Here is a 22,286-nt window from a genome sequence, read left to right as displayed (position 1 = left end):
CATGAAGCCTGTGGGGGGTGGGTGGGGAGGGGGCTTAGTCGCTGGTGGACAGGGACTGATTTGCAAGTGAAGAGTTCACACACCAATTCAACAAATCTTTACCTGAACGCCTGTTAGGCACTAGTTGCTACAGGGACAGCAGGTAGCCCTTACAATCAGATGGGGCCGCTTCCCAGGCACAGTGGTAAAGAATCCACCTGCCAATGCAGGGGACGCAAGACAGGTGGGTTCGATTTGTGGGTCAGGACGATCCTGTGGAGGAGGAAATGTCAAGCCACTCCAGTATTTCCCGGAGGATCCCATGGACAGAGAAGTGGTGGGCTACAGTCCACGGGGTCACAAGGAGTCAGACATGACTCAGCACACACACACAGTCAAATGGGGGAGACAGTATGAAGGCAGAGCTGTAGGGTGCTGTGGGAGCAGATGGGGGTGCCTAGAGAAGACACAGGGCCAAGGGTGTGGGTGGGAGGCAGGGAGGGCATCCCAGAAAGGACTTGTCAGCTGAGCAGTGACTGAGGCAGAGCGGAGAGTGCAGTCTAAGATCTAAAGAAGCACCTGAACTGAGCTTGCTTGGGGAAAGGAAGCGAGTTCAGTCTCTGTGTGGAGGCGGAGTGGGGACTTGAGGATCGCTTACTGTATCCAAACAGAGCATGAGGGTTTGGATGCACCTGCGGGAGGACAGGAAAGGGTAGAGTCTATACATATTCAGTAAGTAATAAGGCTTCCCATGTTGGCTAGTGGTAAAGAACCCGCCTGTCAAAGTAGATGTAAGAGACTTGGGTTCGACCCCTGGGTTGGGAAGATGCCCTGGAGGAGGGCAGGACAACCACTCCAGTATTTTTGCTTGGAGAATCCCATGGACAGAGGAGCCTGGTGGGTAACAGACCATGGAGTTGCAAAGAGTCAGACACCATTGAAGCAACAGCATGCAGGTAATAAGAAAATTTGGGAATTGATTGGATATAGGAAATACGAGTAAGGGGTCTAAGGCTTCTGGTGGAGGGTGAGGGGCGGTAAATGGGATACAAGAGATGCTGGAGACCTACTAAGTTTGACAGAAATGGGCCAGCCAGGAGGCCTCCAGCGGGCATTTCAATATAAGGGGCCGGGATCCTAGCCTCCAGTGCCCTTACCGATCCCTGGGTATTGAAAACTCACTTCAGCCCCCGGGGTTTTGTGAGATCTTCCCCTCGAAACTCCTGTTTCTGGGTGTTAGGAGATCCTCCTTCTACAAGTTGTGTTGGAGGACCCCTTTCTCATCCCTGGATGTTCCCCCCGCCCCTAGTCCCCGGATGTGGGAACCTCGTTCCTCCCACCCATCCCTGGATGTTGGCGCCCCTCCCCCACCCGCGGACATTCGGAGCTCCTCCCCCCACTGTCGGTGGATCGCAGTCACCGCCCCGCGATGGCGGCACAGGCTCCGGCGGGGGCCCTGGCGCTGGCACTCTGGGTCTGGGCTTTGGCTCCGGCGGGGGCCGTGGACGCCATGGGCCCTCACGCGGCCGTCCGCCTGGCCCAGCTGCTAACCCCGGAGGAGTGCGGCCACTTCCAATCGCTGCTGAAGACGCCGGAGCCGGACGTCGAGGCTGAGCTGGCCAGGCTCTCGGAGGACCAGCTGGCGCAGCCCGAGCCTGTGCCCACGTCGGCGACGCCAGGCCGACGGCGGCGGAGGCGCGAGGCAGCGGGGAAGCCGGCGGTCGAGCCTGCCGACGTGTCCGACGGCTGCCGGGAGGGGCTGGCGGCCTGGCTGGCTGCCGAGGCCCCGTCCTTGTCGTGGGACCGCGTGGCCCGGGCCCTGCGGCGCAGCGGCCGCCCAGACGTGGCCCGGGAGCTGGGCAAGAACCTCCACCAGCAGGCAACACTACAGCTGCGCAAGTTCGGGCAGCGCTACATACCCACAGCCGACGCCCCCGCTGCCCCCGTCCCGGCCCCGGCCCTGCGTTCCCGCCGCTCCTCGGTCCCCGAGCCCAACTGGGACGAGCTGGAGCTGATCGTGGAGCGACTGCCCCAGGGGCCGTATCAGCGGAGCCCCGCGGGCTGGGCCGGGCCGCTGGCTCTCGGCTTCCTCACCGGCTTCGGGGGGGCGCTGGGCGCCGGGGCGCTGCTCATCCTACTCATTCCGTGGATCACCGGCGGCGATGGCGACTGGGTGCGGCTGGGCAGCCCCCGGCCGCCCACCCCGCCCCTGCTTCGGTCCGCCAGGGCTCCTGGCTGTGGGGAAGCGGAGCCTCTCTTGACTGCAGAGCCGCTGGCGTCCCCGGCGGCCTGGGCTGCAGGCGGGCCCCATACCTCCTTGCCTCTGTGACCCCAGCTGTGAAATGGGAGCAGACCTGGTGGCGTGCCGCTTTTGACATATAAAAGTTACATGTCAGCTTTACTTCCTTCATCTTGCGCTTACTCTTCCGCTAAGAGCTACCATTTATCGAGCACTGTGTGCCAGGCCCTAGGCTAAGCAGTTACATACATTATTTGTTACCCTCTTTAGAAACCCAAGAAGGAAGGTGTTATCAACATTACACATAAGGAAACTGGTCACAACTAGTGAGTGGCTTAGTCAGGTGTTTGAATGCAGAGCTGCTTTGAACCAAAAGTTTGAGCTCAGAGGGAATGATCTGTGAGCAGCAATGGAGCTGGGGCAAAAGGAGGAGGACACAAGGAGACGCAGAGCTTGTTTACTCTGAGGCCCTGCTGGAGCTGTGCCCACTTCCAGGGGTTGCTGTCCCCAAGCTGCTTTCTCCACTCAGGCAAGGCCTCCTGAAGCTCTCCCTGGAGTCCCAAACTCTCCCTACCCACCTGAGTGGGTGGGGCACTGCTAGCCCCACTGAGGGAGCTGAGCCTGGGTGAGCCCCCACACCGACTTCACTCAGACTGTGCTCCCACCACGGAGAGGGACAGCAGATGCCCTGGAGTCCTGCTGGGTGGGCACCCCTGGGCCGAGGGGCTCCGGTGTGCGAGTAATGACAGAATGACAGGCCAGTCCAAGAGGAGAGTTGAAAACAAGATTGACGTAACCCTTTATTGCAAATTCTAAAGTAAAAAGATGTACAGTACAAAGTAAAATTGAAATTTCATACTATAAACTTCCAATCCACTTATACATTCTCATTTCTCAAGCATTTCTGCCATTTCCGCATAAACGGAACAGGGAACAAGTCGAGTGGGTGAGGGAAGGAGATACAGCAAGGGTAAAAGAATTGTGTCTAGAACAATCACAAACCCCAGAAGCAAGTGAAAGGAAAGACATTTTCTCGACCTGCTGTCCTGGTGATGAGAAGCGGGGGTGGTTGGAGCAGTGCAGTTTAAAATGGCTCTCAGAATAGCAGCATTTATGGTACTATTTCATCTTCCGGAAGTCCAAATAAATACTTTGCCCTTCCCTAGTGCCTTTGCCTCTGTATCTCAAAAAACACTTTACAAAACATTTAGTTAAAGCCTCACAACACCCCTGTGAGGTAGGTCAGTATTATTATCCCCATTTTACAGACGGGGAAACTGAGGCACAGAGAGGTTAAGTGACTTGCCCAAGGCCACACAGCGAGTCAGTGGTCGAGCTAGGGATGGAACACAGGAGTTCTGTCCCTTCTCTGGAACCACTGGACTGCGCTCCCCTTTACCTATATACATTCTTCACACACACACACCACACGTGCACACCCGCCCACCCCACCCCACTTAGCCTCTATGTACAGCAAACAGCAGTGGGGGGCAGGGGCAGGGGGTGCCTCAGGAGCATTTTGACAGGAAATCTTGGTGCTCTTGGAAGGGGAATCCAAGAAAGCACAATGCTGAGCCACAGCCCAGATGGCAAAACTTGGGCCCCTCCCCACCCAGACTCCCTCTTCTCTCCTGATGTCCCCCCTGGCTGGCTAGCTGCAGCCAATTCTTTAGGGGGTGGGGGTACCTGAAAATGAACGAAGCTTTTTGCAAAACTTTGGGCAACATCTGAGAAAAGAAAGAGGCATCATTACAGAAGATGCCCAGGACTCAGTCACTAAGTCACAACCGTGGCCATCTAACCTCCACAGCAGGCCTGGAGGCTGGGGGCCGAGAGGGGAGGATGGGGACTGACCTACCAGCCATCTCTCTCCAGAGCGGAGCTCCTGGAGCGGACTAGAGTGGGCACTTCAAAATCCTCCTGAGTGTTCCTGGACTGGGAGACGTGGCCTAGAGAGGGGTGTCCCCAAAGCGGGGCGGGGTGGTGCCAATGAGACCAGCCGAGTCTGCTGGTTTGTGGGTAGGGAGATGGAGGGCAGGACCCAGCAGTAGCTAGCAGAGTGGAGGCTGTTGGGCATTGTGCTCGCCCGAGCTATGGGGCGTTGGAATGGTCTTCTTAAAATACTGGTGAAAAAGGCAGGAGTAAGGCCAGTCCAGCTGGGTTGGCTGGCATCGTCTCTGGGGGCTCTGCCAGGGGTGAGGAACAGGTATCATGGGCCTGGAAGCAGCGGCCCAGGAGGGGGAGGAAAGCCACACGCAGTGGGTGAGTGGGGACCTGGGGAGATCAGGACTTTGCTTTTCTCTCCAATCTTGGCTTTTTAGCCAGAACTTTGCAAGAAATCCCCATTTCTCTCCCTTTCGTTCCCCTCCTTTCCCCAAATGCGCTCAAGTCCCACTTCCCAGGTATAAAAAATATTGGGAGAGTCAAGCAACAAACGCACACCAAGATAGGCTTCCCTTGTACAGTAAAAAGGGTCATTTTTATTTTGTTTCCTTTTGGCTTATAGAAGTGATGTACTTTTCATCACGTCTTGGTTAGAGCAGTGCTGGCCTCCATGCATTCACTAATACACTAGTCTTTACTATTGGTCTTTTACAAGCTTACGTTGGTTGCAGCAAAAAATGAGAGAACTCTGGGCATTGCTGTTCCAGGGGCTTTGACCGGGAGTCTCTGTTAATCTCTCCTCAGTCAACTTCTGATGCCAAGAGTGGCTCATTCAGAGGGGTGGGTGCAAGGCAGCTGACTTGGGAAGTGTCTCCTGCTCTCGCCCTCGGCTTTAAATGACAGAGTCTCCTCATCCTAAGCAACAAGGAGGTTAAAGAAAAGAAGAGGGGAAAGTGTTTTTCACACACAAACCAGCAACCATGTCAGCTGCTGCTCGGTGGCTTTGGCTCTGCGTTTTAAATTAACAGCATCACACATGTCTTTTTGCTTTTTGTCCTTTTTTTAAAGGTGGATTCTGGAGTATAAATACTGCACCAAGGACCTGGCTACAAAAAATAAATATTTATATCATATTTATATATCTATATATATATATGTGCAGTGATACTGTGGCTGCTGCTGCTTTTTGATTGGCTTCGTTAATATTTGGCAAAGCGTTGCCACTTATCCACTGGGTGAAGACGTGCGAGAACGCCTTCATGACTCTTTCAGTTCAATGCCTGTTAACTGCGGGTGTAAACTGCTGGTGATGGTGTCACTTACTACCAAAGAAGTGTGGAGCAGGGCGGGTGAGTGCGAGAGTGCGTGAACGAGTGGGTGGGTGGAGGGCCATCAGGTGGGGAGAAAGAAGGTGGGAAAAGTTTTTAGAAACAAACAACAAAAAAAGTGAAACTTCAAATAGAGTGGAGGTGGCTTCTTCCCTATGAAGCTGGCTGATGGGTGTCAGATACCAAGGCCTGTGTGTGTCACTGAGGAGACAGCCTGCTGGGTGCGGAGAGCAGGGCCTGGGGGAGGAAAAAAGGTCAGAGCTCAAAAAATCTCATTAATATGCTCTAGTAGCTTAATGACATCACTAGCGCGAGCACTTGGAGGACGGAGCGGGATCTTATAGCTCTGTGGCCCATCTCAAGACCTAAGAACAAGAACAATTATGAAGTTTAGCCAAATCTTGCATAGAAGTGGTTAGAATTTATTGCACATTGGAACAAAAATATATATATTTTTTTGTTGTTTTGGAAAAGACCATTAGCAATAAAAAATTTTTTGTCTGTCTGTCTGGTTTGGGGATGTACATTGGCTGACAGCATCTAAATTCTAAGAAGAAAGAAAAGTATAAAAAATAAAAATAAACATGACAATGGCATAAGCCAGAAGCCATTTCCTATTTAATAAGTTAATACTTTGTATTTACAAAAAGGCATGCCAATAAAATAAAATGATATATTACAGTATTTATAATTCTCTTAAAAAGAATAACCACACGTCAGCTTCTGTTTTGTGCTGTTTACGATGTAGCCTGTACATGTTACTATACATTCATCCTAGCAGTTAGCAGGGTCATTGAAGAAAATGCCTTCCCAACCTGGAATCGGGCGTAGTACAAAAAGTTCTACGGATGATGTCGCAGAAGCAGGCTTCTGAGAACTGGACAGAGTTTCTAATGGTCCAGCAAGATAGAAAGCTCTGCTTACTGACTGGCTGTGGTTTGTTCTATGCAAAACTAGTCAGGTGGACTGTGAAATTACATCCAAAGTGCTCCTACTGCATGGCCGATTGGTGTGTCTGACTATGGGTTGTTTTCTCCCCTCTACCGTATGGTTCAGGAAGAATTCATTTTGATTTGGTTTGCATGCTGAAGTCTCTCCTCATTCTTTGAATCGACTTCCTGACACATTCACCTGCAGCATCTTAGCTCTGAAATCTAGTCGTCGGATGAGAAACCCCTGGACTAAGAACTCTCTTCCCGGAAGTGGGAGATAGAACAGAAGCTATGATGCTCCCCGCCAAAGCCACCCTCCAATGACAATGTGCAGGTCGCTAAGCAGATGGCGAAACTGGCTGAAAGGGAATGTGCTGGGGAAGCTGGAAGTTCTTAAGGATTCATATTAAATCGCTTTCTCATGAGAACCAGTGCAATAAAGAAATCAAGTGGGCTGGGTTCAGAGGCGGCTCCATCTCTCCTGAGGTCCCACCAGTGACCATCGATTCTAATGAGAAATGAAAGAAACCACAGCCATAGCTCAGCGCCGCTGCCCTCACCCACCTCTGTGGGTAAAGGAAGCCCTGCATGGCGCAAGAATGTGATGCAGGCAAGAGGAACTGTGCAGCAACTGAGCTTGTGACAACCACTCCAGAGAAGAGAGAGGCCCGTTCGGAACATCTAAACCCCCTCCATGTGGACCCCAGCCCGGAGAAAGCCACAATGCAGAGGACATGATACGGATGAAGTGAGCACCCCTTTACCCCCAACGAAAGGTTGTTTTAAGTTCCCCAAATGACCTTCTAGAGATAACATGCTACTCTGAATAGCACTTTTATCTCTACCCCCCAAAAGTGTCAGTTCTCCAGTATGAAGGCTAAACAATCATCATAAATATTGCAAGATATAAATGAAAAACATTTTTTTGATTTTTGTTTTTAGCCCTAAGATTTGGTTTTACAGTGACATTAATACAAGCCATTCGAGATCAAAGTTTCCCCACGTACGGGACACAGAGCAGCATTAAAGAGTTCATCTTTCAAAATGTGCAACAATGGCTGTATGTTAGAGATGTCTGTTAAACATATACACACAACGGATCCATCTGCTTGTTGGACTGGGTTTGTTTTTTTTTGTTGTTGGTGGTGGTAGTCAATTGGTTGGTTATGTTTCCCTACCCAGAAGGTGTATGAAAGACTTCTAAGAATTCAGAAAGAATTGCAGCGGGCATGGAATGCTTACCATTTTTTCTCCAAATACAGTGAACGGTGCAGGGCTGGGTCCTGTCCAAAGGCTGACCCAGTGCAGGGGACAGGGTTAGTAGTGTCCTGTGGTGTATGGTTCTCATGCATGACTCCTGATCACGGCATGCCATCATGCAAATCATTTCTACGCATTGAACGAACACAATGTTTGGAATCGGCCTGAGCAAGTCCTCCTCAGCCTGAAGAAACCTGATTGTTTTCCCCCACCCATCTCCAAACCACGTGAAGCCCATGTGGAGAAGATGCGGCATTATGCCAAAGAAACTGACAAGTAAATGACATGGGCTAAATGTGAGTGTGTGTGTTTTTTCTTTTTGCTGCTTAGCTTAACTAATGTAAGAATGCAAATAGAGTTTGCATGAACAAACAAACTTTTAAAGTGATGCTTTCTGCTTCTGAGAATCAACAAAATAAAAAACAAACAAAAAAATCCATCTGGCTGCAACGGAAATACACTGGTCCCGGCAGCCTGACCTCTGTTTTATGTATCCTGTTAGTTTTGTCCTAAGTTGCATTGACTGATGTGGAACATGCAGTAACCACCTGCCCAAGCATTAGAAAATCTGTGAGTCCAGGGAGCAGGGTCCTTTGCCCTTGGCAGGTCACTGCTCAAGATGCAACCGTGGTACGTGGTAAGCAGACTACGTTTGGTATAGATCTTCGGGATAAAGTGTCTCCACAGCTGTTCTGCATTGATAATATTCAGGAAGTTTGTAAACAATCTTTCACTTGCAAGTTTTAAGTCTGTACAATGTTGAATTTTTGCTTTCCTCTAACACTTGGATTCTCTGACCTCTTTTTGTCTTTTGGCTCTTTCCCTTCGTCCTTCCTCCACCCGTTGCTGTTTCTCCTTCTCAGGTTTAGTCACACTGTCATAGGAGGGGAGGGAGGCTGTGGATGGGGTGCTCTCTTTTTTCTCCCGGTGTGTGCCTCCATTCTCCAGCTTATTGGAGGTTGTCTTTTTGCAGATGAAGCCCCGCCTGGCTAAATGTCCCCGGTAGGCGCGCTGCAGGACCACTGCCGATACCTCTTCCTGCTTGCGCCGCAGCGTGGTCGTGATTGGCTCATAAGACACTTTGGAAGGATTGGACGCCACGAACCTCTCCTCCATCTGCTGCCGAAGGATGTCCAACTCCCCGCTATCTCCCAGGACCCGCTTGGTGAAGGCAAAAAGGATGTCCAAGCAGTGGATGCGATCCCCGCTGACCATTGGCAGATCCATGGCGATGAGCTCAATGGTGTTGGGCTTGGGCACGCGGAGAGGATGCTCCAGGGCATCTGCAAAGTCTGCCAGCTTACAGTACTCGATGAACTGGGTGGCATCGGGGTCAAACTTCTCCCAGATCTCATAGAAGGTCTCAAAGTCGTCCTCGCTCAGAGGGTCTGCGCTTTCCTCTGTGGCTACGCTGAAGTTTTCCAAGATGATGGCAATGTACATGTTCACCACAATCAGGAAGGAGATGATGATGTAGCTCACAAAGAAGAAGATGCCCACTGAAGGGTTCCCGCAGTCTCCTTTAAAGCCACTCCCTGGGTGTTCCTTATCCAAATTGCAGTCAGGGGGGCGGTTTAGGATGGGCAGCAGGAGGCCGTCCCAACCAGCCGACGTGGTGATCTGAAAGAGGCAGATCATGCTGTTGCCGAAGGTCTCAAAGTTGAACATGTCATCAATGCCAGCCTCGTGCTTCACGTATGCAAAATTAGACATCCCAAAGATGGAGAAGATGAACATGACCAGGAAGAGCAGAAGGCCAATGTTGAACAGAGCAGGCAAGGACATCATTAAGGCAAAGAGCAGGGTACGAATTCCCTTGGCGCCTTTGATCAGACGCAGGATGCGCCCAATACGGGCCAATCGGATGACTCGGAACAGGGTCGGGGAGACAAAGTATTTCTCAATGATATCAGCCAGGAACATTCCTAAGAAGGGGAATGGGAGATATGTTACTGAGATTGGAAATGCCCTTTCTCTTTACTTATGTCACCTGGCACTATGGAACCCTTAACTTCAAAGGACTTTATAGAGTGAGTGCCTTACTAGTCAATCTGAACTCTCATAATAAAAAAAATTTTCTCAAAAGAAAATCACATGTTTCAAACATATAGAAAAGCAGAGAAAACAACAGCACCCAGAGACCACATCTGCTTCCACTCATCACCTCTAGAAGCACCCACTATCTTGTAGATGGCATGCATCATCTCAGTGTCTTCATAATTTTGCTATGTATGAAAAATATAGGTAGCAGCCTACAAGGTTTAAGGAATTGTACTATATCTATCTTTCTAGATCTCTAATTTCCCTTAAAATTTTTTTTTCTTCTAGATCTCTAATTTGCTTTTGAAACCTAATATTATGTTTGTGAGATTGATCTTTGGTATTAAATTTGGGTTTTTTTTTTCAGATTTGTCTGTGCATAACTTCCTGAGATGTTATGGATTCTTCTCCAAAATGCTGTCAAATTGCCACATTCACAAACAGTGAATGAGAAGTCCTGGCTCCACCCTGTGGTTGCAAAATCTTAGTCTGCTCAGGTCACCAATTCTCAGGGCATTTTCTTCCTGGCTCTAGAAAGACATTTTTGGTTTCTCATGGCCCCATGTCCCTACCCCACCAAACTAGCCTGCAAACTAAAGGGACTTCTCAGGAGTGGTTTTTAATGCACAGCTTCTAGATTTTGTGTTTAAAGTCATAAATCAGAAACCAGTATCAGCAGATAAAAATGTCAAGGCATTAATAGGATATGAAAGTAGGGGGCAAAACACACATATCAAAGGGCCTGTTTCTGTTCACATTCCTCCAGGGGCCCACCTTCACCAGACCACTTGCCTTTAAAACTACAGAGCGAAAATGGGAGGGTCACGGAAGGAAGAGGCAATGAAACGGCTGGGAAGTGACAAAGAAGGGTGGCAGTGACACCATGTGCTCTTCCTCCAGTGTCCTCTCCTGCCGTGGAGCCCCCATGGGGCAGTGTGAGCTTTATTTAAAGAAAGAAATATCCCCCAATCCTGGGGACTCATAAACACGGGGGCAGGGAACTGCAGAAGACTTAGTTGAAAAGTTTTATGCTAGGAACAAGTCTTAACTCTCAGAAGGGACAAGGTGCTGGAAGTGCAGAGAAGGCAGACAACGTGCTGGGGTCTCGTCTGGAGCTAGAATCTCGGGAGGCATTTGAACTTTCAAGAAAACCTACCTCAGCTGGGACCCAAGAGGACTTTGTCAGCTCTCCTCTTTTTACCTCTCAATTAAGTCATAACCAGCGTAAAGCAGGTGATGTCTGCGTTCCATATATGATGGAGAGGAGGCTTCAGAGAGGAGACGATGCCTGAGTAAGGTTTTGCAGGACCAATGTTTTATTGTGCCAGAGAAAAGTGGGGAGAGACAGGCAGGCAGCTATCGAGGCAGTGGAGTCAACTTTTAAGAGGTTCTCTAGGAGGTACCTACAAGACCCAGCGCTGGGCTTCCCTGGTGGATCAGACGGTAAAGAATCTGCCTGCAACACAGGAGACCTGGTTAAATCCCTGGGTCGGGAAGATCCCCTGGAGAACGGGATGGCTACCCACTCCAGTATTCCTGCCTGGAGAATCCCGTGGACAGAGGAGCCTGGTAGGCTACAGTCCGTGGGTCGCAAAGAGTCGGACACAATTGAGTGACTAACACTTTCATTTTTCGCTTTCTAGGAGGTGCCAGGGTAAATTTTACCCCAACGCCTCTTAATTTAAAAAGATTTTTTCCTACACTTTTGTTCCTGAACAAATTAATGATATTAAAAAAAAAATACCAAGCATCAAGAGAAACACTTCTTCCTACTTCTCTTCAAGTACCATCTGAAAATAGGGGGCATGGTTTGATCTGTGGGTTTTCCATCCCACTCAGTGATGGGTAGGCAGAAAAAGTTCAAGAACAGTGGTCAAGGGCAGCATCATCCAAAGTGTGTTTGGTGGGAGGTTTCGGGTGTGGAGCTGAGGCCAGGGCCGGGCTTGCTCGCTCATCAGCTGCGCGTCTCAGTAACTGCTCTGTGCCTTGGCTCCTCAGGATATTTACAGGGCTGTTGTGATGACTGCATGAATTAAAACACGTAAAGCGCTTAGAATGATGACTGGCACAGAGGATATTCCACTGAAGTCTGAGAAACATTATTATTACTTGAAAACAGGGTGTTGTGATTGGATAAAGGTGGGATGGCGTTTTAAATAGAATTCTTTACCCCAAGACTTCCAAGTGCCTCCTGTGGGCTAATGTGCCCTGTGACCCTCTGAAGGGAAATGCAACGTACAGTGTTGCCCAAAGTAGTTTCATTATGGGATTCTTTCCTTGAGGAGAAATATGTGAGATTACGCAACACATTTTTGGACATGGTGCTCTGGAGGACAGAACTAGACAGTGGGAGGACAGTTGCCTTCTGGTGGCCACAGTCACCACCTCAGCCCTGGGACCGGTTCCCTGTCTCGGGCAGTCTGGCTTGAGTCACACCCACCTGGGACCAAGGCAGTGTGGCATCATTCGAGAAGCCTGTGAGGAAGGCAGGGAAATTCTGAGGAGGGTGGTCAATAGGACAGCATTTCCACTGCCTGCCAGAACACCAGCCCTTCCAGGCCCTTTGCTGGTTAAAACAAATGCCACAAAGTCACTGTTAAAAACTAACTTGAGTTCTGTCTCTGCCACCTCTGAGTTGAGTGACTCTGGACCATCTTCACAGCAAAGATAATAAAATACCTTGATTCCTGGGCTGTCATAATGAGATAACACAAGTGAAGAAACTCTCAAACTACTCGGCACCATAAAATTGTAGTAAATGAGTGTTGGTAACAGCCGAAGTGCTGACACAGCCACCATGACCAGAGTTCTCATTAACGTCCAATGTAACAATCTCTTACCAGGGCTTTTTTCACCTTATACTGCTACTGATAGATTTTAAAATACAATTTTTTTTCCCCCTGTTAGAATGTAAACTCTTTGAAAGCAAGGACCAAATCTAATCTTTTCCCCCTCTTCAACCACAGAATTTAGAATCCAAGACTACCGCGAACACTCACAGAAACTCGCTGACCCATGTCAGCGATGTGGGCAGCCCCACAAGACGACTGAGGGCACCATGGGGGTAACCCTGTGGGCCCCTCAGCCCCGTGTCATTCGCTGCACTCCTAGGAATCCCATCCTCAGGGGCAGCCGGGTCCCCTCCCCTGCCCCTCCTGCCCCACTCACCCACAATGGAGAGGATGACCACCACGAAGTCGAAGATGTTCCAGCCAATGGTGAAGTAGTAGTGCCGCAAGGCAAACATTTTGAGCACACACTCACAGGTGAAGAAGATGACGAAGACCAGGTTGATCCAGTAGAGAATGTTCTCCATCTGCTTGCTCTGAGTATCTGTCTCCACCATCATCGTCACCATGTTAAGGCAAATGAGCATCATGATAACAATGTCGAAGGCTTGTTGAGTGACAAAATCAAAGATGATCCCTTGGATTTTGTTCTGGGTGGGGAGGGAGGAAAGACAGAAAAGGCTTCTTGAAAACCTTCCCCAGCAGACTGTGGGAGCTGCCACCCTGTGAATCCAAGTTCTCTCTGCTTTCTCGGTTGCAGTGCTGGCCGGCAGCAGGAAATGGACAAAGACTACCATCAACGTTCCCTCATCAAGAGCTCTTTGAAATCACCACTCTTTTCTTTATGCCATCACATGCTTCTGTGTGCCTTCCTGCGTCTCCAGCTGTCCCTTTTTGGTCTCATTTGCTGGCCATTTCTGCTCTCCCTTCATCTCTTTTCCCTTCCCTGGAGAGCTCATGTGCCATCTTTTCCTACTGCTCACACATTACCTCTACACATAGTTTCCCAAGCGTTTTCTCATCCAGCTTGTAGCTTTCCTCCAAACTCCTGGGCTGTTTGCTTAGCACTGCATAAGCATCTTGAGCTCAACAAGTCCTTTCTCCCACCATCCCCCAACTTGCTACTTTCTCACTGCGATTATTCATCCAGTATCTAAGCCAGAAATCTAAGGGTCATTCTTGCTCTTCCCTTTCCCTCATCCCTCATTCAATGCACTGCAGACCCTGTTGATTCTTCCTTGAATTCATCCACTTCACTCCATTCCTGTTGCCCTACTCTAGCCTAAGCCACCACAGTCTTCCCTCTGGACCTCTAGAAGGGTCTCCTGACTGGTCTTCCTGCTTATTCTCTTGCCCTTATCCAACACAGTCTCCACACAGTGCTAAGTGTTGATTACTTAAAAACAGAAATGGATCACATCACTCTCCTACTTAAAACCTCTCACCGGTTTCCCATCAGGCTTGCAACAAAAGTCCTCTGGTTAACGTGGTTTAAAAGTGCCTACCACAGTCTGGTCTTGCTCACCTCATACCCCCCGCCTCTAGTTCATTACCACCTGGCCACACTAATATTTCCCACTTTTAAGGCCTCATTTGCTTTTCCAGGATCTCGTTCCCTGGCATTCTGACTCCTTTTCATCCGCTCAAATAGACCCAACTCTATTGGAAGAGATCCTCCACGCCAGGCTTCCATTATTTTCTATCATGGCCCTTCAGTGCATTTTTTTTTCTCACAACATTCCACATTTTATAATTACTGTTGGTTACTTATTTATTATCTGTAGCCCCACTATACTGTAAGCTCCATGATGGTGGTGTCTAAATTTTATCACGTTTTGCATAGTGCTTGGTACACAGTAGGAGATCTGTAACTATTTGTGGAATAACTATTAACACTTCCTACCACACTGAGCATTTCTGTTAGTGGGGGAGAAAACACACGCAGGGTCCCATGTACAAAGTACTGAACAGAGCTTTAGAAATGTCAGCCCTCTTCCATTCCCTTTGGCCACACTTCTATCACACTGTGGAAACTAACATCAAAGAAATATAGAAAATATTCTCTTTCTTAAGAGCTCCCTGATTTTTTTGGGTACCTAGGCACTTAAGCATATGCTTCTTCTTAGGATTACTTAACTTCGTGGTTTTCAAACTGTTCTGCAGTGAGGAAGGGCTTTCCTCGCCCTCAGAAACTGGGGAGAGGAGGTTGCCAGGAACAGGGTTTGTGGGGCTAAGTCAGGAAAAGGCTCTCAGACACCCATTCTTGTTTTTTGCTCTTCTCAGAAGACTGGCCCAAACCTGGGACTCCCCTTCTTGACTCAAACAAAATAGCTCCACTTTTATTTTTACAAATTAGGTTGTCAGGTACGCTTTTAAGAGTTCTGCTGTAGGTTTTTAAAATTTTATTTTAAATAAAAAGTTACTTTAAATAAAAGTTACAGAAGATGGAACTTTGAGCCTGGCTTTTGGGGGTCACATCCCACCTAGCAGGGTGTATGGCTTCAGGAACATAGCATCTCCTTCTCTGAAGCAAGAGAACAATCCCCAACACAAGGGCCATGCAGAATCCCTGTCTCCAAGTCTGTTTTACAAAAGGCTCCATTCAAGGGAGGAAATCAGGCCATCTGACTTCCCTAGTTTCACCTTCTCCTGCTCTCACAAATTATTTTCACTTTCAGGCACATCCCTGCAAAGACTTACTTGTTAAGGAGAGCATGGAGAAAATAATGACCAAATCCTATCTTGTACTTATAGGAAAGAGATCAGCTTTCACTGCACATTCTGCTGTTAATTTTTAGGTGGTCTCTTAAAACAAACATCTCTCTACCAGGGCGAGAGCCAATGTGGTCAACATGTCGATTCTCTGTTGCCACCCAAGGAAGGCTCCGAGAAAAGGCTGGGTGCAGACGCAAAGGTCACCCCATACCATAACCCATCCTCCCTTCGTCCTCAGATCTTTTCGTTTTTGGCCGCTCCGCATGACAGGGCCTTAGTTCCCTGACCAGGGACTGAACCCCTGCCCTTGACGGTGAAAGCAGAGTCCTAACTACTGGACCGCCAGGAAATTCCCTTCCTTAGATCTTGTGGATGGACAGCGAGGGGCGGACTGGAGGGCACAGGCCGCCCCTCATTTGCCCCCTCCTTGCTCTGCAGTAACTCCGCCGTGTCTTTCTTCATATGGAGTCTCACCTGCCCTGGGCCGGTACAGTGAACTCACCAGAGGGCGGGGGATGGGCTTCTGTGGTTTCTTTGAGCCCAGCTTTTTCATGGCATTGTAGTACTTCTTCTGTTCTTCGGTCATGAAGATGTCCTGACCTCCAAAGTAAAGGAGGGAAAAAGAGGACGTGCAATTACAACTGGCTCTTACATGCTGCAGGTGCTGCCCTGGGAGCCCCGAAGGCCTTACACCCTTCACTGTAAACCAGGGGTCACCCTCTTAAGCCAGAGGTCACAGTTTAGCTAATGGCTGTCCCAGAGTGAGGAAGACCTGACAACTATTCTAACTCAAAAATATACCTGTCTTTGTTTTCAGGTTGGGATTTCTGAGACCTGCTAGGAGATGGGAAGGAAGGAAGGAAGAAAATAGACTGACAGACCCTCAGGAAAGGGTACATTTGAGAGCTATGATTCTAAACACATCTTCATAAATTTTGGGGGGGCCTGCTTTCCTAATACAATTCTTGAAAAAGACATTTTAAAATGAAAGGATTTTCAAGTCCTAGCTAGTGGCCCATTTCCGACAATATTAAAAATTTAGAAATCTTGGTGGGAGCAATTTGAGAAGTTCCTTGGAGTTTGTTGGGACAGACTTGATTTAGAAAATGAACGACAAGAGTAATCTTTTCAATTTGCTTTAGAAAAAGTGTTAACCATCTGGGACAAGTGAGGAAGTGAGCTTTCCAAGGTTGATCTCTCAAATCCCAAAGTGCTGGTGGTCCAGGGAGGAACAAAGATAATGCCAAAACGAGACAGTTTCTACTTCTAACTTAAGCTGTTCATCTGCTGCTTTCCTTCTCAGCTGTTGCTAGACCCTCTGGGACCCAACCTCCCTCTGGTGGGAGGTGAAACCCAGTAAAGAGCCTCAAGAATTGCTAGTAAATTTGGTACCAGTAAATTGCTGGTTTGGTCTAATAAGTGTGGAAAACCTCACACTGCAAAATCCAGCAGAAGACAACGAGCTGGCTGGGGCTACGGTACTGTGGGGCTGTGCCACAGTGACGTCGTGATGTGGATTCTAAAGCAAGAGAGGCGTTTTTCTCCAGACAGAGGGAGAGAAGTGCCTCTCGTCTGGGTTGACCTCTGGCCACTGGCAATGAGGGGAGGAGACCTATCTTTTTCTTTTGTTGATTGAAGTTATCAATGATGACACCAATGAACAGGTTCAGGGTGAAGAAGGAGCCGAAGATGATGAAGATGACAAAGTAGATGTACATGTAGATGTTGTCCTCATACTTAGGCTGCTCATCAGGCTGTCAAAGGACAGGAGAGAAAAGAGAGTCAGCTCCTAGCTTGGGGGATCAGATAGATTTTGACACGCCAAGGCCATCAGCTACATCAACGACTTGAGCCGCTGAGCAAGCTGGGGTGGGAGCCCTAGATTCTGTCTGCTTTTCCACACTGGCAGGTCCTGCCCTGAGAACGTGTTATTCCTGCCAGGACATAGGTGGAAAATATGCAAACTGGGAGGGGAAGGAGAAGGGAGGGCTGTCTGCTCGGAGCCACACTTAGTTCAAATCAGCACTGAAGAGGAGACAGCTCCATGAGGATCAGGTGAAAGCCAACAGCCTAACCATCTGGAGCCTATCATCATCTCAGTGATTGATAACTCACTGAGAGGAGGAAAGTGATCTATAATCAATAAGACAAGCAGTAACTGTTCTAAGCCTTTCTCTCTCTCTTGACTGAACTTCACCATGCCATGAGCTTTCTAATCATTTAAGAAGGTTGTGATCTCACCAGGTATATCCTTACCTTTCGGGAATCTACAGCTGCATACATGATGTCCATCCAGCCTTTGAAGGTTGCCTGGCAAACAGAGTCAGTCATTAGACTGTGCCTGTTAGCGGGTGGGTGGGTGGGAGTCTTGGTAGGGTTGAAAAGGCAGGCTTAGGTTCTGTGAGAACACAAGTCAGGGAGTTTGGGTGCAGCCTCAAGTGGACACAGAAATTTTCTGTTTGTTAATACAGATCCCAGGGGAGCTTTGTCTAAGTCCCTGAGTATAACATCAAAGTCTGGCAAAGGAACATGTTGACAATGGTAGTTGAGTCAATACTTTTACAAAAGGTCTTCAGAATGAGTCTAAGAAGGTTGCCTAAAGCAAGGGCAAACTCATATTTATGAATGGCAGGGATCTACTGATGTTACTTAGAACTTACCCCTCTTTTATGAAGGAGTCATTTTTAAAAACGGTGTTAAACAAGTAACGGGGGTTTGAAAAATTCATAGTTTCACTAAGAAAAAACCTCAGTTAGAACTTCTCCCTCTGAAGTAACACACATTTACCCTACTGGAGTGGCAATACCGGCTTTATCCTAGGCAGTCCCTACTCAATTCTTCCATTGTGCCTAACCTGATTTTGGAAACTAATATGGGTAACCAATTTAACAGCCTCCATGTGTACCATTTAATTAACTCAACCAGATTCTAAGTTTTCTCAGGGCCTGGGCAGTTCTTTATTCATCTGATGGCCCTGGTAATGCCCAAGCACAGTGCCTGGCATATGGTGGGGACTCAATACAACATTTGGCCAGCTAATGGGCACTGGTTTCTTGAAGCTGCTCCAATTCTGGTTCAACCTGTGGGTCCAATTTTTTGAACCGGGACAGAACAACTAAAGAGCTGTGGAATGGGATAAACCCCTGCTCATCCCATTAACTCCGCCTCCTTCTAGCTAACAGTTAAGAGTTTACTACACTCAAGGCTGAGTTGAGTGCTTCGCCTGCACTATCACATTCAATACTCCCAGAAACTATATGATGTAGAAACAGTTGTAATAGTAACAAAGAAACATAAGAGCAAACACTATTAATTAAGCACGTGCCTGCTGTGTGCCAGGCATCGTGCTAGGGAATCTTAATAAATCACCATGAATCCTCTTAACTACCATGCAAGGTATTACTATTCAAATTTAAGAGATGACGAAAAAGACTCAGGGAGGTTGAGTAATTTGTCCAAGGTTACATATCCAATAAACGTCAAAGTGTGGCTCAAACCTACACCTGATTTCAAAGCCCAGTTTTCATTGCATCATACTATCTTGTCAAACACTCCAAAAAATTGGCCAGAGAGAGAGAAAACTAGACATGATGAAATGCTTCATTTCTTGCTGTGATACATGGAGACCTTTCTCTGCAGTTGAGATGACATAGTGGCAGCATCATGGCACCACCATATTGTCATATTCTTCAGTTAACTCTGGCCTAGCAGTTAATGTGGGATTGTTCTGCTCCATCAAAACTGCCCTTTTTTTCATTCTGGTCTGTGACTTACCTACTTTCTCTTTAACTACATACTTCTGTCCTGGAGAAAGAAGGTGATCTCTCTGCAACCTTCCTGTGTTGCAGAAATCCTTATTTGTTGCTAAGCAGAACTCAACTTCTGAGCACAATGACAGATTCCCTTGACTGAGGTCTTAGAGACCTCACAGTACTCAGGAGAGGTGTGTCCCTGGAACTGCTTTGGGAAATGACAGTGACCCCTGACTTAAGAGCAACCCTGATTCTGGACATAGGGTTGAAAAAGAATGAAATGAGATTTCTGCTAGCTGTCCAATTCTCACAGAACTGAAAACAATCTTACCACTTGAAGAAGCGCCAGATATCCTGCCCCAACATTGTCAAAGTTGATCTTCACGTTCTTCCATCTGATTTCTGTGTTGTTCCCCTCCATGAGCTTTTCACACTCTGTTTTATTGTTGACATCTTCAATTTCAAATCGGATCTCAGAAGACTCATTAAAGCAATAGTGGTACTTTCCCGCAAACAGGTTAACTCCCATGATGCTGAAAATCAGCCAGAAGATGAGACACACCAGCAGCACATTCATGATGGAGGGGATGGCGCCCACCAAGGCATTCACCACCACCTGCGTTGGAAGGGGGAGGTCGCTGAGTGTCGGCAAGAAGTACAGGCACGCACACTCTTTTGATTTCCAGGAGGGGAATGACACTGTGTGGCTTGTTATGACTATGGAAACATTATGTTCCCTTTGGAATTAGGGTAATCAGACAGATCCATAAACAGGACCAAAATTTTGTATTTCTCTGAAATATACTTTGGGGAATTCTAAAAATTACTTCTTTAGGGAACACAAATTCTCCTGCCCAAGTTGACCTAGGTCTTTCTCCTAGGCACCAATCTGGGACTGAATAAATCATTTCATTGTCTAGTCTTCCTTCTTACCAACTCATGAAATATGGCCCTCACAGGACAATCTGAGTGATTTCAAGCTCGCCAGCTGCCTTTCCACAGACATTCCCCCTCTGCAAATCAAGGTGAGATTGCTCAAAACCACAGAGAACTACCCTGAGGGGTTAGCAGTGAATCACTCGACAGTACATAAAGTCTCTTTTATGACTATGCAAGGCCAGTTATCTTATTTCAGGCAAGAGCTGAGCATGCATCATTTTGCAGGCTCAAGAAAAAAAAAAAAAAAGCTATATTCCCTCTACCAAACAGTATAAAACAAAATCTGAACAGTTGTGTTTTCACGCAAGGTTCATTCTTCTTCAGTCTTTTTATCTTTCTGACTTTGCAGGCTTCTCAGTCTGAGTCAGCCCCTGCTTGGCTAATGCTGATATCTCTCTGGTCAATCCCGGGTTTGACTTTTCACAATGTACTACTGGAAAAAGGGTTTTTTGGAGAGCTTTGGGTTAGATCATCGCTCTTGAAACCCCCCAAACTGGCTTATTGTTAAAAATCACTGACTACAGTAGACTCAGAAATGAAAAAAAAAGGAAAAGAAGTCCCATTAGGAATCTAAGTTTCTGGGTTGTTTTTAACTTTGCGTCATAACTTAGATGAGAAGAGCTAGACAGTACTTCCACTGTTGTAGTTTTCCCTAGAGGAGTTCAGAGTGCTTACAAAAGTAGCGTTTCAGGTAGTGGGACAGAAAACAATGCTGGCGATCATTCCTGCCCTGATTCGTACTTGCTGTTGTCTTAAGCAGGACTGCTAAGGCCCAGAAAGGTGACCCTGAAATGGGAAGCATGTTTTTCTTTTCTAGCATCCTTGGAGGATAAGTGGAGTTAAAATAGAGATCCTGGATATAAACAAACTCTTCTCATGTTTTGTTAGAAGAAGGTGACAAGTATCACCATACTCCTGCATCCGTTTTTCGGTGTAGGGAAAAAGATAGGATCCGCTGCCAACCAGCACAGGACCAAAAGGGCTTAAAGGGCTGTGCTGTACAAGGAACACCAGGGGGCAGCTCTGGGCTCTAGTTTAAGCCTGAGCGGGATCCGATTTTCCTCATCTTCTGTTGCGCCTTAGATGGTAATGCCACTCATTGGCACACGTGGCTGAGAAGAGCTGTCTCTTCTGTCCTCTGTCAGAAAGGCAATGATACTCTGCTAAGGAGTCACTCTCCCTTAAATTAAAATATTAGTTTTGTGTTTCTCCAATTCATGTTAAGAAGGCCTTTAGACTGAGAGGCAGTTATTTCTTAATTCTTAGACCAAGAAATCTCTTTTAGATCTAATAGTTTTGTCCTTAGAATAAAATAATTATACTTGCATTCTTCATCACTTTGAACAAGGAGAGCCAGCATATCTGAAATCTGGAAACTCCCCAAGGTTATTTTTGAGAATGATACTCATATTTGCTTAGGTTACCAAATTTGTCAGGTGATCAGACTTGAATTTAACCTCTTTTTATAGCTGTTCACCCTTTGATGGGAGCACTACGAGGCAATGAAATGTGCAAAAGAACAGGCAAAAGGAGGATGACCTACAAATGAAATAATTATTTCTCAAAAGTAGGAGAGTAGGTTATGTAAAGTTTCAAAAGCTCCAGTCTGTGTGACAGCATTTTGCAGCAGAGCTTGGATGAGAGATGATGACCTTTTATTAGACCATCACAGGTCTGCAATATGGAAGTTGGTCCCCAAAGATCTGAAACCTAGAAATCTTGCTTTTTATATCAAGTCAGAATATACCTCCTCCAGGAACTCTTCTGGCTGCCTTAACCCAGTCTAACCTGTCCTGCATGGTATCTGTGTCTTACAGTCAAGTATGGGGTAGTATTTACAGCAGGGAAGAATAATCAGCTACTTTCACTGTTATACTCACGGATCTGCACATAGGAATCGATACACAGAAGTATTTACTGGGTGTTCTGTGATACACAGGACATAGAAATCCCATAAAGTCCAATGTGTACTTAAAGATGTAAATGTGCTTTCACTTATAATGAAATGTACTTTCATTATAATCAAAGAAGAACTTCGCTTCATTTCATGAACAGAACAGTAGAGAGTTGATGACATTTCTAATAATTCTTCCTTGTGAACATTAGCTAATATTCTCAGCAACCAAAGAGCAAGAAAATATGCTTTCTTATTTTAACTCTTACACTACAGGTATATATGTATAAAAGTGACAACTTAAGTTTCCAAGGATAGTTACATAATTGGATCTCCTCTTCTGCCCTCTAATAGCTCAAATTACTCTATATTGTTTTTAATTATGATGAAATTATTTTTAAAGATCAGGTATACAAATATTACTTAAAGCTAGGATCTAGCAATCTATAAAGCTACTTTTTTCAATAGAAGTTTATATTTAGCAATTGATACAAATCTCATTGATGAAAAATTCCCATGTGTACTAATTCTTTCA

General features: G+C 47.0%; 2 protein-coding genes across 4 annotated transcripts in view; one reads left to right on the top strand and one right to left on the bottom strand.

Moving 5' to 3' along the window:
• The first annotated feature begins 1,408 nt into the window (after positions 1-1,408).
• Positions 1,409-2,308, top strand: TMDD1 (transmembrane and death domain 1). The gene has a single exon (XM_055580314.1). The coding sequence runs from the start codon at positions 1,409-1,411 to the stop codon at positions 2,306-2,308; it is 900 nt and encodes a 299-aa protein (XP_055436289.1).
• Positions 2,309-6,026: 3,718 nt separating this feature from the next.
• SCN8A (sodium voltage-gated channel alpha subunit 8) overlaps positions 6,027-22,286 on the bottom strand; it is a 197,150-nt gene continuing 180,890 nt past the window's right edge. For all 3 annotated transcript variants that reach the window (XM_055583749.1, XM_055583758.1, XM_055583753.1), the window contains 6 exons: positions 19,250-19,534; positions 17,423-17,476; positions 16,783-16,920; positions 15,669-15,773; positions 12,831-13,101; positions 6,027-9,547 (listed from right to left, as the gene is read on the bottom strand). In XM_055583749.1, the coding sequence (XP_055439724.1) occupies positions 8,400-9,547; positions 12,831-13,101; positions 15,669-15,773; positions 16,783-16,920; positions 17,423-17,476; positions 19,250-19,534 (2,001 nt within the window). In that variant the 3' untranslated portion in view covers positions 6,027-8,399. The remainder of the gene's footprint in view (positions 9,548-12,830; positions 13,102-15,668; positions 15,774-16,782; positions 16,921-17,422; positions 17,477-19,249; positions 19,535-22,286) is intronic.

This window comes from Bubalus kerabau, chromosome 1 (assembly GCF_029407905.1).
Source record: "Bubalus kerabau isolate K-KA32 ecotype Philippines breed swamp buffalo chromosome 1, PCC_UOA_SB_1v2, whole genome shotgun sequence".
Classification (NCBI taxonomy): domain Eukaryota; kingdom Metazoa; phylum Chordata; class Mammalia; order Artiodactyla; family Bovidae; genus Bubalus; species Bubalus kerabau.
Note: the sequence above shows the minus strand (reverse complement) of the source record. Positions and strands in the feature narration are given on the sequence as shown.

Excerpts from the sequence above, each read along its gene's own strand:
- TMDD1 (XM_055580314.1), top strand. The coding sequence starts at position 1,409 with ATGGCGGCACAGGCTCCGGCGGGGGCCCTGGCGCTGGCACTCTGGGTC.